This window comes from Dromaius novaehollandiae, chromosome 1, assembly GCF_036370855.1.
Source record: "Dromaius novaehollandiae isolate bDroNov1 chromosome 1, bDroNov1.hap1, whole genome shotgun sequence".
Classification (NCBI taxonomy): domain Eukaryota; kingdom Metazoa; phylum Chordata; class Aves; order Casuariiformes; family Dromaiidae; genus Dromaius; species Dromaius novaehollandiae.
The window spans coordinates 57,611,502-57,633,645 of NC_088098.1; the positions used below are offsets into that span (position 1 = coordinate 57,611,502).

A 22,144-nucleotide genomic window follows, 5' to 3' on the forward strand; every position below is an offset into this window, starting at 1 on the left:
TATTATATGACTAAGACCCTACTGATATGGAATGTTTTTAGGACTGGTTCCTTGCTTAACTCAGTTGCGCATAGCAAGCATTTCAGTGGCATTAAAGTAACAGTTGCTTATGAAATAATTCTTTGTGTAGTGATGTTTGAAGAAAATTGATGTAACAGTTAAGAAAGGTTTATTGATTGGACTAGCTTACTTTCTTGCATTCTGTCTGCTTTGTAAAGGCTATATTTACTTTTATTTCCTACCTAGTTTCTATTTTTTTCAAAAACAGAAATTCATTGTAATTATAAACCTAATGGGTTCTCTCTTCCTGTATGAGTAGATACGCAGATTATTCAAACATATGTTAAATAACCACACCTTTCATATTGGAAAGACTGTAAAGGAATTAATCTGGGCTTTTATGTTTTGTTTCATTCTGTTTTAGATGTTTTTAGATGTATTTTAAAATTTTACAGTGTTCATTTAAAGATGAGTAAAAGGTGACTGTCACTCAAAATCTTGAGAGAGTTAGAAAACTTTGACCTAATCAATTAAGACACTTACACATCAGAAAAAGGAAAATAAAAAATGGCATGCACACTTTCCTGCTTCTGTATATATTCACTGTTATATGTCAATTTTATGCTTTCTTCATACAAATCTTACCAGTCTTATGCTTTGTTCAGATGCTTTGCTCATGTTCATTAATATATGATTTACTTCCTGATATACCTTAATGACCAGCCAAAAGAGGCAATTGTGCCCACTATTGGCTTCCAACACAGTGTTTCACCTTGCACTTCTTTCCTTAAGGGAACATAACTGTGTGTGTAGCTGGTTTTGTTGAACTGGATTGAAAAAAATTTTTTTTCTGTATTAATTTTAATCTCAATTGGTTTCCAAGTCCAGCTCACCATGCAGGAGCAAGGTTGTGACACTGGGGCAAAAATAAGTAACCAGAGTCAGTAATAGCTTTTTGCACCTTAAAATTGCCATTAAACGATGATGTCAGTAAAGTGAGGTTTTAAAATATGACAGAACATGTTTTGAAAATGAAAATTTAAACAAGACAAAGTATTTTAAGCTTGGATTTTTACCAACCATTTTGTGGCTATTCTTTCACAGTAGTAAAAATATATGTAATTTCAAATATAGTATATTCTCAGATCCTGTTTACATTTGAGAATTGAATCAGTCTTTTGTTAAAATCATTTTTTAAATTGCTACAAATCCCTGAATACAGAGACAATTTATATTACAATTTCATTAATTTAGGTAAAGTTGATAGATGAATACCACTTAAATACATGGACTGACAGACAGTTAATGCAGCACAGCATTTCTGTTCTGAGAGCTCAGAATTGCTCACATAATAGAATTATGAGAGATTTTGTCTTTGTTTTTTGCTTTATAAAGTCTGGGTTTTGGAAAACGATACTCTTCTAAATTTTAAAATTTTTGTTGTAAGCAAATCCAAAGCTTTTTATAAGTAAAAGAGATAAGAGCAGAGTTATGGACTTTGACCATTTGACAACTTATTACTTGCTGTTTTTATATGAAGTTTCTGGACAGCAGGAAGGGAAAAGAGGAAAATATTTTGTAAATTAACAGCAGAACTCAAGAGCACGTATAGCACCTGATAATATTTTAGAGTCATAAAAAAGACTTCAAGTTAATGACATCTTTTTGAACTAGGTTTGCTGTAAGATCAAGATTTAATTTCCTGCTAGTATGAAGAGAAATGTTACTAAATTTCATATTAGTTTCTAGTTATTGGTTTTATGTACTAGTAGTGTAATTTAAGTGGTTGAAATTAACTTAGCATATGCACAATATAAACAGAAATTACATGCATTAAACTGCAATATTAAAAATTAGTCTCCCTTTTCAGAGAGAGTAAGAAATAATTATTGATTAACCAGGAAAAATAAATTTTTCAAATTACTTTTACTTAGTCTTTATCTAAAAGATGAGAAGAAAGTGCAGTAGGAGAGCCATATTCATTTAGAAACTTTTGTATATTTTACTTTGGGTATTCTGATCTTTAGCGTGGTAATATGCGGTCATAATTGTCTTTTATCTAGACAGATAACAGTTTTTTCTTTAAAGTTTTCTAGGTCTAATATTAAAAGATTGTGTCTTATAGAGACTTAGCTTATGAGTTACAGAATTTTAGGCATTGCTTTAAGGATGATCTAAAGAGAATTTTTCAATTTAATTTTTCCCCTCTGTATCCATTAAATAGCACTGGGATGTGTTCAAGAATGTTACTGAAGTTTTTATCCTGGTTCCTGCACTTCTTGGTCTCAAGGGAAATTTAGAAATGACCTTGGCATCCAGACTGTCAACTGCTGTAAGTAACTTTCTCTTTCCCTTACCCCTTCAGATATGCTGTAAATATTTCAAAACATGAACAGATCTTTGGAACAGAAATGTTTTGTACTTACGGCTTAATTTGGCTGTTAGAAGAGGTCTTTAAATTTGTTATTAAATTGGCAAAGCTAAAAAGGCAACCCTCTTCCAATCTTCACACCCCAAAATTTTACCTTCTTCCATTTCCTTTGCGTCATCCTTCACAGCAGATTGAGTAGATTTTTGAGATTTACCTTTATATTCTGGAAGCTTGACTGGTCTCTTTGGCCTTGATGGGGTTTGAATAGGCTACTGTGTAAGCTTTAAATACGTTTTTCAAAGACCACTTGTGTGGCACCAAAATAAAGCATTGCTCACATTGCTACTCTAGACTTTTGCTGATCAAACCACAAGAAACTTTTTTAAAACTTTCTAGCTAAACAATTTTTTTTTGTGCCAACACTGTAATTTAGCATAAGTAGTTCTTTTCTATGCCTTTTTTTGTATGTCTTTGTCATAGTTCTTTTTTATGTCTCAAGGGATGTTCCATCCCTTTGTCTTTCTAGCTCAAGAAACCAGATTACCTTTGCGTGTGTATTTTTTCTGTGTGAATAACTGTCATGAATAGAATGCTCCACTAACTTGGCTAAACTATTTCTGATACCTGAGCTATCTTGGGTATCTCTGTAACACACTGCCTTATGCAGTATTTCTCCTTTGTAAGATAAGCCTTCCATTCTCTGAGGGGGCAAGGGGCTTTCTCTCTCTATTGCTGCTTGAATGAATTTTTCTGGAAAAAAGGATTGGTAAAAGGTGTGTATAATTGCAGATGAGACCTCAGTGTAATTTTGTAAAAAAACACTTCCCTATTTCTCTTGAAAATAGCTCCCTTGAAACATTCTAGGATTATATTTACTTCTATTCCTAGGAGCATCACTTTTAGACCTCAGTCACTTGGTGATCAATTATGGAGTCCTAGTATTTCTCCTTTTGTGTTATTTCCAGCTGTCACTTCCATCTTCTGGCAGAAATACTAATAGTCCATAAGCACCTGACCTCTGACATGACTTCTGCTGTTGAATTTCATCTGGTTTTGTTGCTGTAATCCTCAAGGTCATCTAGTTTCTGTATAATATTATAATTCTTTGTATTGAGAAGGCCTTCCAGCTTTCTGTCATTAGTACATTTCATTACCACATCACATTCAGTTATTGCCCAAATACACACTGTGATGGACATAACCTTAGCAGTCCTGTGAAGGTCTGCTTGTGTCATGCCCATTATAGAAACTGATGAATTTTCCCCCATACCCTTTCTTTCATACATATGAATAGGCAGGTTTTGTTGCGTCTTCATCAGCAGCAGACTTAGCTATTCAGTCATGTTTTCCGCTTGATTCTAATGTTCTTAATTTTCTGGGTTTTCTTATTGTTTCTTAATAGTAATTTGCATTTAAACCTTACTGCCTTTATTGTCAGGCATGAATATTTTTATTTACCTTGCAGGGTTTTTTGTGTTGACCTGTCACTTAATTTGTTCACATCTTACACAACTCCCTGCCTGAGCATTTAAAGTATTTGTATTGCCTCGTGAAGAATAAATCCAAGGAAGTCCAGTATCTGCCAGTGCTTTACTGAAGATGTAACAAACGAGGGTCAGAATGAGCTCCCCTAGCTCTGCTTCAGATAATGTGATCTTTAATTCTCCTGGCTCAATTGTAGCTCAAGCAAAAGGATGAGACTTTTGTCAGATTACGATTCCAGCACCTCTTCTCTAAGCAGATCGTTGCCTGATTTCCCCATCCTCAGCAATACCATCTCATCTGTGATGCTCATGCCTCTCTGGAGACATCTGTAAAATATAGACCTTTTTTCTGCACTGGGAGTCCTGACTCCAGTTCATATTATCTCTCAATTGTTACCTAAAGTCAAAGAGTTGGGCTCCCCTCCCCAGGAAGATTGACACAGGAGGTTCCACAGCACTGCCTGCATGTTCAGTGCTTAGCTGAAGTTGACACCCTCAGGTTCAGGCCACTTCCCCCCAAACCAGAATGGCATGCCTATAAGTATCGCATTAACTGTGTGATAACATGACCTGCAGATGTTTTGAATGTGATTTTTCAGTACCAGTTTGGACATTTGAATGCCAGGCTCCTAACAAGACTCAAACAATAGAATACAGCCAGACTGATGAAGTGCTTTAAGCTTTACTTCTTGTCTGTTGCCTTCACCAGTTTATTCATCATATTTGCCCTCAAGCAAGGACAGCATCCTTTCTGGGACAGCATCCTTCTGGACAGTTTACCTTTTACCACTACTTTATTTCCGTGAAATTAGCTTGTTGAGTCAAAATGCTGTGCTGCTTTTGATGTATAACTACCTTTTCCTTTTTTCTGGATTTCACTGATTTTGGCGAATGCCTGTTAGACTTTGTGCCAACTGTGAAAGCTATATTTCATCTTTTGATGCACAGCCCATTCTAATAGAGCTTAGTCTGAGGAGTTTTACCAGTTCCACTTACCACTGCTACTGTTATTAAGTCTCACCAAAACTTAAGTCAGCTGATGCTTCAGAGCTTTTCACTCAAGCATGCCATGGAGGCTTCCTCTCATCGCACTACCAGTAGTTGTCTTATGTCCAGCTTGGCCAAATCAGGTTAGTCAACCCTGTTCACAGCGCACCACCATGAAAATTACTTAGCTGGCTAAGAAGAAGTCAGTGACGTGTACATTTCTTCAGGCAACAGCACCACTGGCACCAAGCTGTTTCCCAGCTTTGAATCAACAGGCTTGATTTTTTTTTTTTTCTGATGTCTCTGGTAGTTCCTTAGGTGGCCTGTTTTCCTGAAGGATCATGGAAGACCCTGGACTAAGTTACACAGACGACTGAAATACTTTCTAGGATTTCCTTAGATCTATTTGAAGTTCATTGCACATCCCTCTTAGGAAGGAGGTAGACACACGTCACAGTTTGGTGGACGTTCTCTCCTTTAGCCAGTGGGCACTCTAATGTATTTCAGCTGGTGAAGATCAACAGAAAATATTGGAGGTTGTGTGTGTGTGTGTGTGTGTGTGTGTGTGTGTTTGTATGCATATACACATGTAAAACACAGTGGAGGTTTAAATATTGTATGAAATAAGAATATCGTATGAAATAAGAACACTTTAGGTAATTCATTATCAAGATAATACTAACGAGATGATATTTAGTCTTTATATGTTGTTAAACAGAAAAAATGGCCTTTATCTTACAAAGAACCTTGCAACTTTCTCTTACGTGCCTTTTTTCATGCTCAACTTCAGTTGCAACATGCACAGCTCTGTGAGCTTGGGGATAGCCAGCCATCCTCACAGAGAGCTGCTGTGAAGGCAGACAAATGCACAAGAGCTTTGTAAGGTGTCTGTTAGTTAGAAAAAAAATATACCGGAATTTGTTACATGTTATTACATGTGTAATCTGTTGCCTGTAACTTTTTACATGTGGCAGCTTGGGTTTGGTCGCCAAATATGAATTTAAACTCCAGGACAGTTGTTTACTGGCACTCTCCTAGGTTTTAAAAATGGGTGCTATGTCATATTGTATCATTCATTACTGAAGAGTTTTACCAAAAAAAACTTGCTATTGGACATACAATTTACATACCACTTCTCTCAGACCTCTGTGAAAGATTTTGGTATTTGTACTCTTCGCATTGATTTCATTGACCCCGGCTCTCTTTAGCCATACATTCATTTAGCCATGTATATTCATGTGCGGCATATCTAAACGGTCATTTGGAGACACTTGTATGATTAATCTTCCTTCCTCTGATGCAAATTTGCACAAGCCAGCTCTCCAACAAATACTGTCTCAACACTAAATGCAGGACTGTGCCTCTGTGAATAGCTCTGCCTTTAAGGAGAAAATTTCTAATATAACTTCAGCTTTGGAGCTCATTCCTGCCCTTCTGGCTCAGTTAGTTTATAATTGCATCTGAATTTGTAGATGTGCCTATGCTCTTGGGGCTGTAAACTAATTATCTTCACTTTACCCCATTGTAATTATGTAGTCAGCCAAAACATAATGTTTTGTTATTTCAATAAGTTTCTATTCATAAAACCTCTGTTTCCAGCTTTTGCCTGAATCAGCTTCATCTTGTTGCCCAAATTTCTGCTTTAGCTGCTTGTTACGAGTCACTCACAATTTCCTATCCACTTTAAAATTAGTCCTTTCACTGTGTCTCAAGACTGTTGTTTTAATCAGCTTAAGGGTATAGCTTGTACTTTTTTTTGGCATTAGTGTTAAAGTAAACAGTTCCTCCTACCCCCACATTGTGCTGGCATAAGTGTATGACATGTACGTAGGTCAAATGCCCTTTCAAACATAATATTTCTCTTGTGTGTTTTGTATTCTTCAACTTTGTTCTGTTCTTTGGGTCATTCCCACTGTTGTCTCAGTTTACACCATTGTCTCCTCTCCCTATTCCTTTTCCTTTTTTTATATAAGAGGAAGAAAAGAAAGACACTCATCCAGACATCCCTATAAACTTTACGCAGACTCCCTTGTTTTGATCGTCTGCTTGTTATCAGTGGCAGGCATTAGCAGTGTGGCTTCATAAGCCTTTTGTTTAGGTCCATCTATTCTATCTGATTTAATGGAAATTTGTAGCTGGAGGGAGGAGTCTTGCTCTCTCTTTCTTCCTAACCCCAGGAGCATTTGTGCAGCCACTGACAGATCAGATCATTCTGTTGAAGAAAATCCATTTCTACTTCCCTAAAAAAAGTTTTCCATAAAGCAGCAAGCAAATCTGCAATGCCATGAACTTGTGGAGTTGCTAGATGTGATTCAAGAAAGAGAACATGATCTTGCAGCTGATGATAGGGGAGAGAAGAACTATGCCTTTTGGCAGCAGCTCACTTGCAGGCTGAATCAATCAAGCATTTTGCAGGATTACTGTTTTAGCAGGGATTGTTTGATACTTTTCAAAAACTTTTTGAAAGGAAAAAACATTTGAAGCTTTCCATAGCCCATCGTTTAGCATGTATATTTAAGAAGGATGCAAAGAAGATTCTTTCCTGTACTTCCTTAAATACTGCTGTAGTATTTAAACTTAATGCATATACTGATAGAGCTTTGACTGTACTTTGAATTCTGTAAAATATTTATAGTGTAGATTGAGATAACATGTCTTATTAAGCTTCCAGATTTTTTAGTTGGGTATTTCTTTTAACACCTCATTCCTCGTAAATCACTAAAATCACAAACCATAAAAAAATGGAAAAGAAATGGAAGTATAACTGAAAAGAAATCATCGAAAGAGAAAAAAAAAGCATTGAGGCTTTCTGTATTTTGAGAAGTATAGGTTATTTTATAAATTAATGTTCTACAGAAAAAATAAACACCAGTATTTCTGCAAAAAAAAGTAAGAATTGTTCGATTAGCTCAAAAAGTAAGGTATTTTTATTGCAGTCATGCTGCAGTGGTACGTATGGTTCTTCAGATTTTGTCCTCTAACTCAAAAAATAAATAAAAGTATGGAATATATTATAAAACAACATGTATATCCTTTTTCATTTGTTAAAATAATAATAATTTGCAGTCTTTCCAACTACTGCCTTAGGCCTGGACTTGTATCATTTACAGCATTATAAGTCTCTGGTTGTATTGGAATAAACCCAAAGTTAAACACAAAACACTACTAGATGTAGTTTCTGATTTTTGTAAGCACTTGCAAATACATTTTATGTATGTGGGTAGTTGCAATCAATTAATACATATACATAAAAGTATGTGTGTTTACATATACATATGTCTGCACATTTTTTATTGGCTCATAGAATCTGGGGCCCATAGAAAAAAGTTTAGTCTAAAGTGACTGAACACTGCTAAGTTCCCTTCCAGCCACGGATCTAATCACTGGTCGCGTTCGGAGCATTCATGGAATATCAGGTAGCTAGTATACCTTACACAGCAGGCTAATGTTAAACAAGTTACTTACTGCATGAAACTGCATCAGCCTTGGCTATTTTTGAATAGGTAACACACGTGCAATTTTAAATGCTTGACTTGAAAAAGCACAGCTTGGTTTTAACTTGCTTTCAGAATGTCTGGCATTAGGTGTTAATTGTTTTAAAAGAGACTTAAACTTAAAAGCTGTTAAGGATCAAATTTCTAATTACTGTGTATGATCAACAAATTCCACAAAATATTTTTTTGAGTTTGTTAATCCCTATAGAATGGACATAATATCAACATTTTTTGGTGAGAGTTGAATTATTTGTGGTTTTCTGCCTTGTTAGTGAATTTTCTAAGTAATTTTAAACCCAAATGTCTTAAATTGTCTTGTAATTTTGACAGGTAAATATTGGGAAAATGGATTCTCCCATTGAGAAATGGAACCTAATAATTGGCAATTTGGCCTTAAAACAGGTAAATGCAATTGACTAGCTTGTTTACTTACAAAACTTAAAGTTATTTAAAATGTCCAGCACAAATTTGGGCAAATGTGGAGATAGAAAATGTTAATAGGAATCTAGCTCTACTCCACTGGGTCATACTTAAAATATAATGTTTTCGTGATCGATTGCTTGTGGTACAGTGTAGTTCTTCTGTAAAACAATATAAAGTTCTGTTTATCACCAGAAGAAGGTTTATCACCACTATGCTTTGTGACTGTATCAATAGTATTTCATTTTTAATTTTCCAGAGAGAACATTTCTAAGGCTGATTAGAGAATAATTTCAGATTTGTCAAAGACTCTAAAACTTGACCTCAAATCTTTTCAATACTGTATTTTAATTGGATTCAATATTTAAAAGATGTAATGGATGTAATGGAGCTTTTGGATAATAAACTATATTTTAAATAGCTGGGTCATTTGAGGAAATGAGTGTTTATTCTCCAAAGTAACTATCTCTTAATCTAAAGTGAGAACTACTCCATGCTCATATTTTGTAATGGAACATACAGGATTCAAAAAAAAAAAAAAAAAAAAAAAAGTGAAGTGTTTATGCTGTGACTTCACTGTTTTAAATGGCTTAGGAAGCTTTTTAGGCATTTCATCTTAGGCTCCTGGTGATTCCTCAGCTCTTTTCCCTGATTTTACTTTTGTTATTTTTGAGTCTCTGAATTACTGGTAAAGCCTTTACTACTGGCATAGGATTTTTCTTCTTGATCAATCAGGGATACCATCTTCTCTGCAAGATGGATATGCATGCTCCCTCTACACTTTGCAAGCAAATGTAGATAGGAGGAAAGAATAACAGGGAATGATCCCATAGTCCCCTTAAATCAATTATTTTAAGAGCCACTCATTTATAACCAAAAATATTTACCTGTTTCTTTTCTAGGTTCAGGCAACAGTAGTTGGTTTCCTGGCAGCAGTGGCAGCAGTTGTATTGGGCTGGATTCCAGAAGGCAAATACCGCTTTGATCATTCAATCCTTTTGTGTTCTAGCAGTGTAGCAACTGCCTTCATAGCTTCTCTTTTACAAGGTAAAAGAAGTGTATTTGTTATTTTTTACAGTTACTTTGCTTTGTGGAGGCAGAGTGTGTATTTATGCTGCTATCCTTAAAAATTGAAATCCAGTAATGCATAGTCACTAAAACACAGCTGACAATAGAATGCCCTTTTGCAATTTCCATGTAGGCCTTAATATTACATCCCTCTTCCATAATATTTTTGGAAGAGTTTAATTTGCATGACCTCCTGAGCATCTCTAAAACAAAAAGTGTGGTTTTTAGGTTTTCCTAATGAGATGAGAGAAGGCAACTTTTTCCCTACTTTTTATATTCATTACTGTACAAAATACATTCTCAGAACTGGACATGTGGAAATTATTTGTAATTAAGCCCAGCTGAGCCTGGGTGATAGCTGAATGCAAATTCCGTGGTTATCCATGCTGCTTCCATAGTATTTGGGATCTGCTTTGTGTCTGAAGTGAGCCAGTTGGTTTGGTAGTGGAAGGGCATACACTGGCTCAGTGTCCAGGTTGCCCTCTATAGACAGTATCAGTGTATCTGTCTTGAGCCACATGCTGTGATGCATTTAAGCTTATCCTTGGCAATTGTCAGGAAAGATTTAGTCATAAAAGTTTAAGAAAGTCCTTAATGGACAGTAGGGGAAAAAAAGGTGCCTCTACTTGTGACATATTCTTAGTGAAAATACACAGTTAGTAGTCTTCGTAATGTTTAGCTTCCCTTTTTTACTAACATGATATATTTACTTATATGAAAATTGCAAACTGTCTTGACATCGTTAAAATTTTGCGTGGAATTAATACCACATTAAGAACACATGCTTTTTTAGTGACTACAAAGCCATTGATTTTCATCATGAGGTGGAATTAAGAGCAGCAGTAGGATCGGTAAACAGGACTGTGTTCTTTCCACTTGTCATGTATTATCTAGACATAAAGAAAAATCTTTGTTGTATCTGGTGATTGGCCAGCACAGGAAATTACTTTCTAAGCATCTAACTCCTACACATGAAACAGGTGCTGTTGAAATATTGTGATCCCATATGATCATTTCAGTTCTTCCGTTTGAGAATTTAATGCAGCGTAACTCTTTAGGCAGTTCATCTGAAAGTGAACTCCTAATTTAGCCTATAATAAATAACATTACTTGCTGAAATACATGAAAAGAATAACTTTTTTTTTTTATTTCTGTAAAACAACATGGAGAATAATGAATACAGTTGAAACTCTTAAATGTATTATATGATGAGGAGAAAGTACTTCAAGTACCTGCCAAAGAATACTCTTAATGTGAATTGTGCTTTTAGTAGCCGCTTGCATTCTTTAGAGAAATGCTTCTTAAAAAGAGTGGCAGTGTTGCTGTTTATAGAAAAAAATAGAAACCAATGGCCTCAATTTAAAATGTTTTGACTGTGTAGCAACTATCATTTTAATATGTTGGCTTGTTTTTTATTTACATTATGATACAGCTTCATGGCTTCAAGTGCTAAGTTCATGACTGGAAATCTTGCACAATTTCCAATATCATAGTGTTTAATCTTATGTTGTTTTCAGCCTACTGTAATAATATAAATCTCAGCCAGCTAGAGTTAATAGAGTGTAGAAGTAACACAATGAATATCTTTTTCTCAAGAGATGATTGATTTACAGTTTTAACAGTGAGAATTCTAATCGTAAACAAAAACAGCTCACTTTACAGATGGTTTTCTTTGCTTGCTGTAGTTTTTAAAATACATAACCTCATTTTTTAAAATTGCTAAGAATTAAAAATGCAGAAATGTGTCAGGTGGGAGGAATGATCATCCTGGGCAAAGGCATGGACTTCTTATTTATCAAGTTTGAAATTACCATTATCTTGGAATTTCCTGTGGGAAATAGATATGATTAGCATACTTTCTTCTTTGTTGAATTTAGGAATAATAATGGTTGGAGTTATTGTTGGATCAAAGAAGACTGGTATTAATCCTGACAATGTTGCCACTCCTATAGCAGCAAGTTTTGGAGATCTTATCACTCTTGCTATACTAGCATGGATAAGTCAGGGTCTTTATACTTGCCTTGGTAAGTATGTTTCTGAGTATTTATTTCCCTAGGAAGCTCTTTCCAGGGGCATGAGGGAGGAGATTTAGAAAACCTTTTAGTGTAACTGGCTTTGTTATCAACACTTATACTATCAGACAATAAATCTCGGGTTGAAACATTATGCCATGCTTCCTCCACCCACTCTCCAAAATGGTAAAAATCACTAGCCACAATCTTGGCACCATCTCCTAATATCCTAAACGGTCTCAGAGTACCTCAGCAGATCTGTATTTGAATTTGAAACTGCAGTTGCTGAGTTGGTGAATTTTCTCTGCTTTCTGCAGGGGGAGGGGAGCTGTCTTCATCCTAGTTTCCTGAATGTCCACCCCTAAATCAAATATTTGCTTCCCAGAGCCCTATTTAATTGTTTTTCTTTTGCACTAGAGGGAGGGTGTTGAACTGCATGTTTTGATCAGTCGTTCTACAAGACAGTTCTTTCCAGCTCATACTGCAATACTGACTTGTTCCTCATCTCTCCTACTCTTGCTTCCAGTACCCGTTCCCCCAGCTCTTCCATATTTCCTGCTTCCCTCGCAGCAGAACACTTTCATGTCTCCCTCCTGTTGACTGTGCCCATGCATCTTTTTATCAGCTTTACCATTTACCAGCTTTTCCAGCTTTTACTTATGCTTAACAGTAAATGAAATAACCACTTCCACCTTCTCCAAATAACGGCTCTACCCTTTTTTGTTTACTTTGTTTTGTTTTGTCTTATATATTTGGAGAACATATTTCAAACAAATCTGCTGATTTCGCTGTAGCTTTCTTCAGAACAGCAGTTCTGCCATGAAAGATGAAAAAGCAAATATCAAATAGCATTCTTAATAGTCCAGCAGCAAAGGAGAGACCTGCCTTGACTATTGACTTCAGATGGTAATGATCTAATCATACCTTCTATCTGGCTTCTTGATGACAGTTTTTAAATTTTTTTTATTATATTATTATTATTGTTCATTTTCCCACTGATAGCTGAAGGCCTATGAACAGGCAAATTACACATAAACGGCTCCAAACTAATTTTCTTGTGAATTCATGTTTTAGTCTGCCTTTCTTCTCTTACATTAGTAGTCTGCATGTTTCTGTAGTCCTTTGTTTTTATGATTTCCAAGACCTAGACTGTCCAAGTCCTGTTCTCTTAAAGAAGCAGAGTACTGAAGAAGGTTCATTGTCACAATATCTGCTAAAAATGAATATACTGATGATTATTATTACTAAAAGCGTGCTCATATTGTAGCTGATGTAGTGAAAGGCTTGACTGTCACAGAAAGAGATGTTAGCTTGGAAAATGAGAATGGGGAACTTGAAAATCAATCTTTTTTTTCCTGTTTCTCCGTCTCCCCCTCTGTCCCTTATGAGGAAACAAAAAGTGTGAAAACATTTTCTCTCAGGAGAAAAAAAAGTGAATGCTCAGAACAATATTTAAAATTACATTATTGCTCTAATTGACTCCTTCAAAATAATCTATTTAAAATATATTGTATTTAAAAATACATAATTTTAGACAATTATAGTACAAGATACCACAGGCCAAATTTTTTGTTGAGTCATCATTGTTTTAACAGATATGTTAACATCACTATATATATTCTTTATACCTATGCTCATTTTTCAAGCCTTTTTCTCTAAAAATTTGAGCTGTTCTGTGTAAGTGTTATGGCATCGATCAGAAAAGGTATGTAAGACTCAAGCTATCTTGGTGCTACTTGCCATTTTTTTTCTTTATTTTCAACTAATAATTTTATATTTCCATGTTTAAAAGGTGTTGGCATGATGTCAGCTTAACTACATCAGTGTGCAACACTTATCCATTTTCAATGTTTGCTTTTTTTGTTAGAACTTAAATTATACTTAAATTAAATGCATATTCTATATCATATTCTAATAAAATAACTTATTTCTCAAATACTTCCTATAGTTTACAAGCTTACAGTGAGAAGCAAATTAATACAGATTTTTTTAACCTCCTATCTTTTTTTTTTCATGATGAGAAAAATGGAGGAGAAGCATCTATTGTCATGAAATTTGATGTCTCTAGCTGTTGCTAGTCCTAGGATAGTAATTAGAGTTTAGCTCATTAGAGACTGTTAATTTAGATTTATTGCTATGTGCAAAAGTATTGCTAGAGTAGAAATATTGGCGTATTGTGCTTTTTATAGACTTCAGGTCCCCACAGTTGATATGTTTGACTGGATTTCAGTTTAGAATTAGGATTTATGCTAGCCCATGAAGAGCCAGTGAAACTGGTATCCTAGCTGGATTAAAGAGAGCAGAGAGCTAGCTAGGATTATTAGGAGGGGTGCTAGCTATTTGAGTAGATGTGGATTGCCAAATTTGAGTTAGGACTTAGGTGAGATTTATGGTTATTGTTAAAATTTGCTCTAGCCAGGACTGTGGCTGATTTCAAAATATTACTGCTGGACTTCAGGCTTTAAGTGTTAACTACTAAGTATTTCAAATGAAGTTTCTTAGAAACTTCTGTTCTGTAAGTCAAACTTTTTTGTGGTCTTTAAGATTTTACTTTGTTATCTACATTGCAATAAGCATGGCAGTGATGTTTCATCTGTTTCCTAAGGCTTTTCCCTAGAAATATTACTTTCTTATGTATTTGAATTGTAATGTTGTCTATATAGTTAAACCTGTAGGGCTCAAAATCAGTAAATCAGTCATACTGATGTTTTCTGTTTTTAAATGCCTTCCTCTGCTCCTTTCTGTCTTTTAAATTGTGGCTACAGGCAAAAATTAGTTGCATGTATTAGTATGCCACACAACTGAATTTTAATAGTAGCTACATTTGTCTTCACAACTTAACAATGTTTTATTATTTCATGACTAGAACTAGTACTGCTTCTTATGCCTTGTATAAATTACATATAGTATGTTTCTTATTCTTAAAGAAGTAAATAGTTACTGCTAATACTTCCATTGCTCCTAAAACATTCATCTTTCTTTTTGGAAGAAAAAACTAAGAAACAAAAAGACCCACTGAAACCCAAAAACAAGATGGGGAAAGAAACTTAGACTTTCTTCTTGCATGCTTTCACACATTTCCAGAAATTTTACATCTCTACTTGGAGATGGCCTAATATATCAGAGAGGTATAAAAAAGAAGTGGGGCCAGTTTGAACTGTTCCTTTGCTACTTTTATAGCTGTCATGAGCACTCACATGCATTTCAGTCAGCAGCTGATGAGTATATATGAGTAGGGGAAAGGATTTTCTTGCATTCTCCAGTACACTTCTAAGAGTTACTTCCAATTCTGTTTCCAACTGGTCTTTTGGAAATACTTCGCTTTTGCTGCTATGTGTAATTGTCTTACTACCTCTGAAATGATTGCTTCTGCTCTTCATGTTTTTCAATATCTTTCTATTACCCTCTCTTAGGAAATAGACTTTCTAAAGTAAGAACATACTTCAAAAGACCTTCAAAATATGTGTTTTCCAAGATGTAATTATTTGAACAATGAAATGGTAATGATGAATAAAAAGTATGGTGTAGCTTCTGTATGGGGAGAGTTAAATATACTTGTACTCCTTTAGCTCAGGAAAGGTATACAAAGTTTTGACCAGCATGGAAAAGGTATTTAGAAAATGATCGGACACCAGGTTTAAAAAGTAAAATAAAGTATTTATATAATTGAATATTTATTTACGTATTATTTATATAATTGAAAGTACAGTATATGTGGAACTTATTTCCGTACCATATGAAGCTGACCAAAGTGATTTTAGAAAATATTTGGATGACTTCTTCAGAGAGGAATCCATTGAAGAGTATTGAACACAAAGATGGAGATAGAAACTTGGGTGGTGAAATCACTGAGGCACATAGTAGCAGAAGCTGGCAGCACACACTGAAATAAGCATGGAAATAAACTTGCCATTTTCTTATCTTCTTTCCTAGAGCCTTAACTGTTGGCTATAGTCAGACACAGGATATTGGACTAGGTGAGATCTTTGACCTCACCTAGCGGCTTATGTTCTTACGTTCTTTCTGTCATTTCCCTGCCTTCTCAATATTAGAATAGCAAGCAGAATGGGAATGTTATAACCCCCCCTCCCCCGCCAGTTTATGAGCTAGAAGTGAAGGAGGATGAATTCACCTCTGAATTTTCTTCCGAGTGAGCTATTTTCCCCTACAATTTGTTAGCCTGGCTACCCAAATGTGCTGAAACAGAGTGTAAGTTTATGGCTCCGCTCAACATGGAAAGAGTTGCCTTCAGATAGTGAGACTGGAAGGGGAAAATTATTTATGTTACAAGCTTTCTTCCTGTCTGTAACAGAGCTGTATGCCTGTGCTCAGCTTTTGGTTTGAGACAGTGCTTCATGGTGGTGTCCCCAGAAGAGGCAAGGAATAGGACTGTAGCACTGTACTTCTTACCTAGGCCAGGGCTAACTCAAGTATGTTGTTTAGCCACCATCGTACATGTAGTTTTTTAAAAGTTCTTCTGAGTGTTTCATAAATAATGGCAAATCCATCTAACGCTGGGGTTTAAATAATAAAGTTAACAACTATGTCTTTTCAGCTCCCTTAAAAGAACTGTATCTGTACATCTAAATTACTCTGTGAATTGCCTCCCTAAAGATGATCATTTATAATTTTCTTTACTGAGACAATTATCATATACAGACTTGTCTTTTAAATACTTAAATCAGTTGAATCCTTTAGCCAGTTGGAGAGGAGTCTTTGATACCCAGCACCTTAAATGTGTAGGATGCCTAAGCCACTGTCAGATTTTTTATGCTTTAAAATTAGTGGTGCTTAAACACGTTGTATAAGGTTACTGTATCTTTTAATACAGTGTAAAATAGTTAAATAGCTAGGGGGCTTGTTTTCTGGTGAGGAAAATGTACTTTATGTTTCCTTCACTTCAACGATTTAAGTAACTAGCTTAGTGCAACGTAATCCAATATGAATGGTGGCCTTTCCTTGTGGAGCACTAGAGGGCTCCCTGGGACCGTCGTTGGAGCTGGGGTTTGTGTTCCTCGACTAGTGAAGATGGTACACTCTGAAATATGAAGACCCGGTATACTAAATGCAGAGAGTTCATGTTGCGTGGCTTTGTTAGTCATTTGTAATGCTCTGAAGACTAGGTTAAAGCCATCCAAAAATAAATGTTTTGCCTCACAGAACGTGGTTTAAATATATGTATGTCTCAGGCATTCCTGCATCTCGGTTGAGAAAACAAACTGTGTGACTCCCGATTTTATTTTCAGGTTTCTAACTGTTACTTTGAAGTATTATACTTCTAATTTACATAGAATTCCTACCAGAGGTTGCACTGTTTTGAGTGGCGCTGCACTGAACGTTAGGTCACAGTAGATGCCCTGCATGAGCATTAAAATGTTAGGCATCACTTTTTCTGAACTGGAAGATCGATTGGTATCACAGGTTGCTAAGGCAATGAGTGCTTAAAATAATTGCAGGTCAGTTAGAAACTGGTTGAGGTCCTTGTCTTTTCCCTCCTCCCCACTTGCTTTTTAATCTAAGGTCACAGTCAAAAGTTCCTTGAAGAGTTGTTGGGGGTTTTTAGAAGTTGATCTTCCTCTGTTGGATGGTACAGCCTCTACAGCAGAGCCCCCAGAGAAGATTTGAATAAGATTCCTTTTACCATATAAGCTAAAAACTAGAAAGCTATCAAAAGTGGAGTAAAATGAGCCCTAAAACAGGAGTCATTTATTCCATTTTCCCATTTTCCAGCTATTGTAGAATACATTTTTGTCTTCTTTTGTGGACTAAATGGCCCACCCTTACTCAAAAGATGGATTTCAATGTTAGCATCTTTTTAATTCTTCTAGTAAGTTGTTCTACCAGTAGCGTCACCCATAGCTAAAAAAATCCTACATTCTGTTTCCAAGAGTTAGGCTGGAACCAACTAGTTTCCCTGGTCCTGCAGGGCATTGGAGTCTATTATTGCTCACTTGTGACAGTTTCTGAGATATGTTTCTAAACTCTTAATTGCTTCTATAGTTCTGTTTTTAATTAAAACTTTGCCTTAAAACCTGTGTAGGGTGAATTTCACTTGTCTAGTCTAAAGCTTGTAAACTGACTAATACGTATACCTGATTTCCATCTTGTTTAGCAGCATGGAGATGGTTGGTGGCCTATTGATATTCTTTTATCACTCCTTCTAGCATTTTTAGAACTGGGAATCCCCCTAAAACTACTAATATGCTATAGCAGAAGTAAAAAATATATATATTGAAGCTCTAGCTGTGTCCTGTCCTCGAAGATGGCCCGCTCCTGAGGACCAAATGGCTTTTGTTTTTTTCAAGAAGAAACTTCTGACGCAGTTTTGTAACACTGGGGTAACTTTTATAATCCTGTTCATGTGCAGCTCCATCTATAGGGTTTAATAACTCCTTCCACCTACTGTTGACTCAAAGGAACAAAGCTAAGCCATTGCTGAGTAGTCTTGGAAGCCCTATCACGGTGTACAAAAAAACACCAATTGCATTTTCTTTCATGTCGTCATCTTTTATGTCACTATGTACTTTGTTCTTGTTGTTATAAAACATCTTTTGACCCTCTTGAAAATTCATCTAACTTTTGCTTTGTGTGATGTAAAAATGACAGCTTGTGTCATATTGTGTAGATAAATATTTCTTTCTAACAGTAGGTGCTTTTAGCTAACTTAAAATGTCTTGAATTCAAGTTGGGAAAGTATTGAAAATCAACCATAGGTTAGTTGTGTTTTCTAAGATTTGTTAAGCTGGCCGTGCATCTGGCTATTTGCTGACCTCTTGAAATATTACGGTCCTCTCGTACTGCAGATATAATTTGTATTTATTTGGGCTATACATCATGAATCATTTTACACTAGCTGAGATTGTCTTCTCATAATTTTTCTTTCCTTTTTTAAAATTTGTCATAAAACATTTTTGTGGTAGAATCACATATTTCTATGTATATCTCCAATTTTATATTTTACATAATTAGTATTTATTAAAGTTACTTATGAAATAACCCTTGGTTAGCATTGTTTGTATAATTGCCTGGTTGATATGAAGGTTCATTTGTTGGACTGTTTTCTGTTATATCTCTGTTCTTTTTTTTTCTTTTCTAGAAGAAAGGAATTATACAATATATTTCACTTTGAGTAAAAGAATGCTTATTTTTAGTGTTCTTTGTAGTTCTTGGACTGTATTCTTGGACTAGTTCTCCAGTCTTGGAGACTGGTGCAGATGGTTAAATACTCTCCCTTTTCTCTTGATCACCTTCCAAAAAGTTTTTTAAGTTGTTAATGAGATTGGAAATTATAGAAAAAACATGCTTTTTTGAACTTTTAATTTCCTTTCCTGTATTGGTAGAAATCCTGTAATAGAGAGTACAGTGGGCTAATTGTTGACGTAGTAGAAGTGAGATACTTTTGAAAATTAGTGATTAATTAGGAAAATGCTTTTTTCTCCGCTGCTCAACATTGCATCTGTATTTTGCTGTTGAATGTCTTTTCCAACAGAGGATCCCTGCTGACCCGCAGACTTTATCATGTAATAAAATTGGCAGCCTCTCCACAAATGTAGTAAAGACTTGTAACTTTATAATATTAATGGAATTTCATTATTTTCTGCCCTTTTCTATTTTACTAAATATACATTAGAACTATTCTGTCATTCTGACCTTTAGATCAGTTGTTGGGGATCTGGTACATGCTAATGTCTCCCCTTGTTTCTGTATAACAGGAACAACCAGAAAGGGAGAAAAAGTAAGCAGCAGGAATACAATATGGTTAACTTCTTAAAAGGAAAGGAAAAAAAAGGAGAGAAAAACTTATTGCATCAAAGATTTAAATAAACTGATGTAGAATGAATGATTCCTTTGCATGTGACCATTTTTAATTTACCCAGGGATCTTTCTTCATTGCAAGTGGAGAGAGGAATGCATTTACCTGGGTAATAAGTAATGGTCCACATGACCAAAAAGAGTTCGACAACTTTACATCAGTTCATTTTTGTCTTTTTTATTAAGTTTGATAAAACTATAATTACCAAATAAAGGAATCACTCACTTTTGAGTGAGACCTTTTTACAGTAGGCCCATCTTCCTCTTCTTAGGTCACAGAAAGAGGAGAAAAGATGGAAAAAGAAGTAGCACCACAAAAGAGGAGGGGGATAGTACATTTTACAAAAGTTAGAAAAGGAAGGGGAAAAATGACTTTTGGGCTTCATCTCATTCTTATTCAGGTAGCTTTCTAATTTTAGCTTACACAATGTAAGTAATCTCACTATCTTTTGTGCTGGCTTTGCTGCAGAGGTTGTACCAGCCAAGGCAGAAGGATAGTAACTTCTAAAAACTCTACAGCAATTCTTCCAGGCGTAATTTTAGCTGTTCTCCCTCCCTCCACCAAGATAGCATGAAAGTAGTAGCTGCTTGAATTTGCAGCCTTTCTAATAAACCATAATGCTTGGATGAGATAACTTTTGTTTATACTTTATATTACTCTTTGTTAGAGTGTTTATATGTACTACAGAACTGATGATTTAAAATATATTTTGTTTTAAGTTTTGTCTAAATTGTGCATGTTTAGACAAAATTTCAATGCTAAATACCACTGCCACATTTCTCATAAAAATAAACACATGTAGAATTGGGATATTTGTATAGTTTATACATACTTGCCATTGAGATAGATAGATTTTCCATTATTTACCTCACTGTTCAATTAGGAAGTCCTGAGTCAGTGGGATAGCTTCTGACTGAATGGGACTGTAAGACCAAACTAACTTGTGAAGAAAATAGTAATCTTTCGGCAGAGGCAGCCATTTGCATTAGCAGTTCTACTTTATGATGGTCCTCCCTTACTGGTATTTGCAGCTGTCTTCCTATGAAATATGATGCAATTCTGATGGACAGGTGCAAGCAGCAGAATTGTGGCTGTGAATTACGCTTTCAGACTGGTTATAAAAAAATTGAGCCACTCACATAAATGTTTTAGTACTCTGCTCAGAAAAGCCTTACATGAATGACAAGATATATGAACACATTGTGGTTGTATCACTTTAGATACACTTTTTTTCTGGGAAGGTTACTATATTATTTGTGCTTTAGGAAGAAGGCGGTTGATATATGCTACGCATTTGTACATAAACAAATATTTATTTTCTGTACATTCAGTTCCTTTTTTTGAGATGTGTAACAAAAAGATCTATATTTTTTATCATATAACATCATATAAAAATTCTCTGCAAAAATTCCTACTTTGCATATGTTGTTCTGTCACGGAGAAGATGGGAGAGAGTAGTCATACATGACAGATGTCGACCATGTTGTTTAATGCGGTAGTTGAAAATTTAGATACCACAGTGATAAAGACTATTAAAATTCTTCTCTTGCAAAAGGTGGAATATAATCTGTTTTAGCGTTCTGAATTAGAACTGATAGGAATGTCTTGAAAGTAAAACAGTTCTTTTGTTTTTCTTTATTACTATTTTAGAGACATATTACTATGTATCTCCTTTGGTTGGTGCCTTTTTTTTGGCTCTGACTCCCATGGGGATTGTCATAGCTGCCAAACACCCAGCAACCAGAACTGTTCTCCATTCAGGATGGGAGCCTGTTATAACTGCTATGATTATCAGCAGGTAAGTCTATTTGTCTTGCTTTGTCTTGATAGTCACACTGTCTCTCTGTATATCTTATTTAACACCTGTTTGTGTTTAAAAGAAACATTTAACAACTCTCTGGGATGTGGAATATAGATAAACTTTAATCTTCAAAAAAGTGGGAAATTACGAAGTTAAGTTACAGGTAGCAATGAGTTGGGGAGCTAGCAGTAGCCTGTGGAAATGACTGAACAGAGTAGCACCGTATCAAATGAAGGAAATGTTGAACTATTAATGTCTTGCAGTTTTAAGTCAAGACTGCACACTGATCTCAGAGATTTGATTTAGTCAAATGAAAGCTATGAGTGATTGCTTGAAATTCTATGGTCTTTGATATACAAGAAGTCAATTTTAATATATAAATCAGTAACTATAGCAAGAGAAAGAACAAAGAACATGCCATTGTTTGTGCTATAGTCAACAGACTTGCAAGACAAATGGTTGACAATTACTTCAGTTGTGGTCTCTATGGGGAAGGTTAGCCTCTATAAGCTTTGGGGCTTTAACTGTAACGTAAAACAAGATGAGTATCTTGGTTCTGTGAGAGACCAAGCTTGTCTTATTTAGCATTGAATTTTGTAGGTCTGCCAGCCACAGTTTTTCTGTCTGTTGCAATATTTTTGCCAAAGATGTTGTCCACTGATGGCTGGGATAAGTGATCACGGCCTCTAGAGGC

The 22,144-nt window shown here is 35.4% G+C and overlaps 1 protein-coding gene across 1 annotated transcript in view; it reads left to right on the plus strand.

The window, feature by feature from the left end:
- Positions 1-22,144, plus strand: part of SLC41A2 (solute carrier family 41 member 2) — a 63,026-nt gene that overhangs the window by 12,012 nt on the left and 28,870 nt on the right. The window contains exons 3-7 of the mRNA XM_026117999.2: positions 2,225-2,332; positions 8,667-8,738; positions 9,659-9,803; positions 11,702-11,848; positions 21,300-21,447. Coding sequence (XP_025973784.1) covers positions 2,225-2,332; positions 8,667-8,738; positions 9,659-9,803; positions 11,702-11,848; positions 21,300-21,447 — 620 coding nt within the window. The remainder of the gene's footprint in view (positions 1-2,224; positions 2,333-8,666; positions 8,739-9,658; positions 9,804-11,701; positions 11,849-21,299; positions 21,448-22,144) is intronic.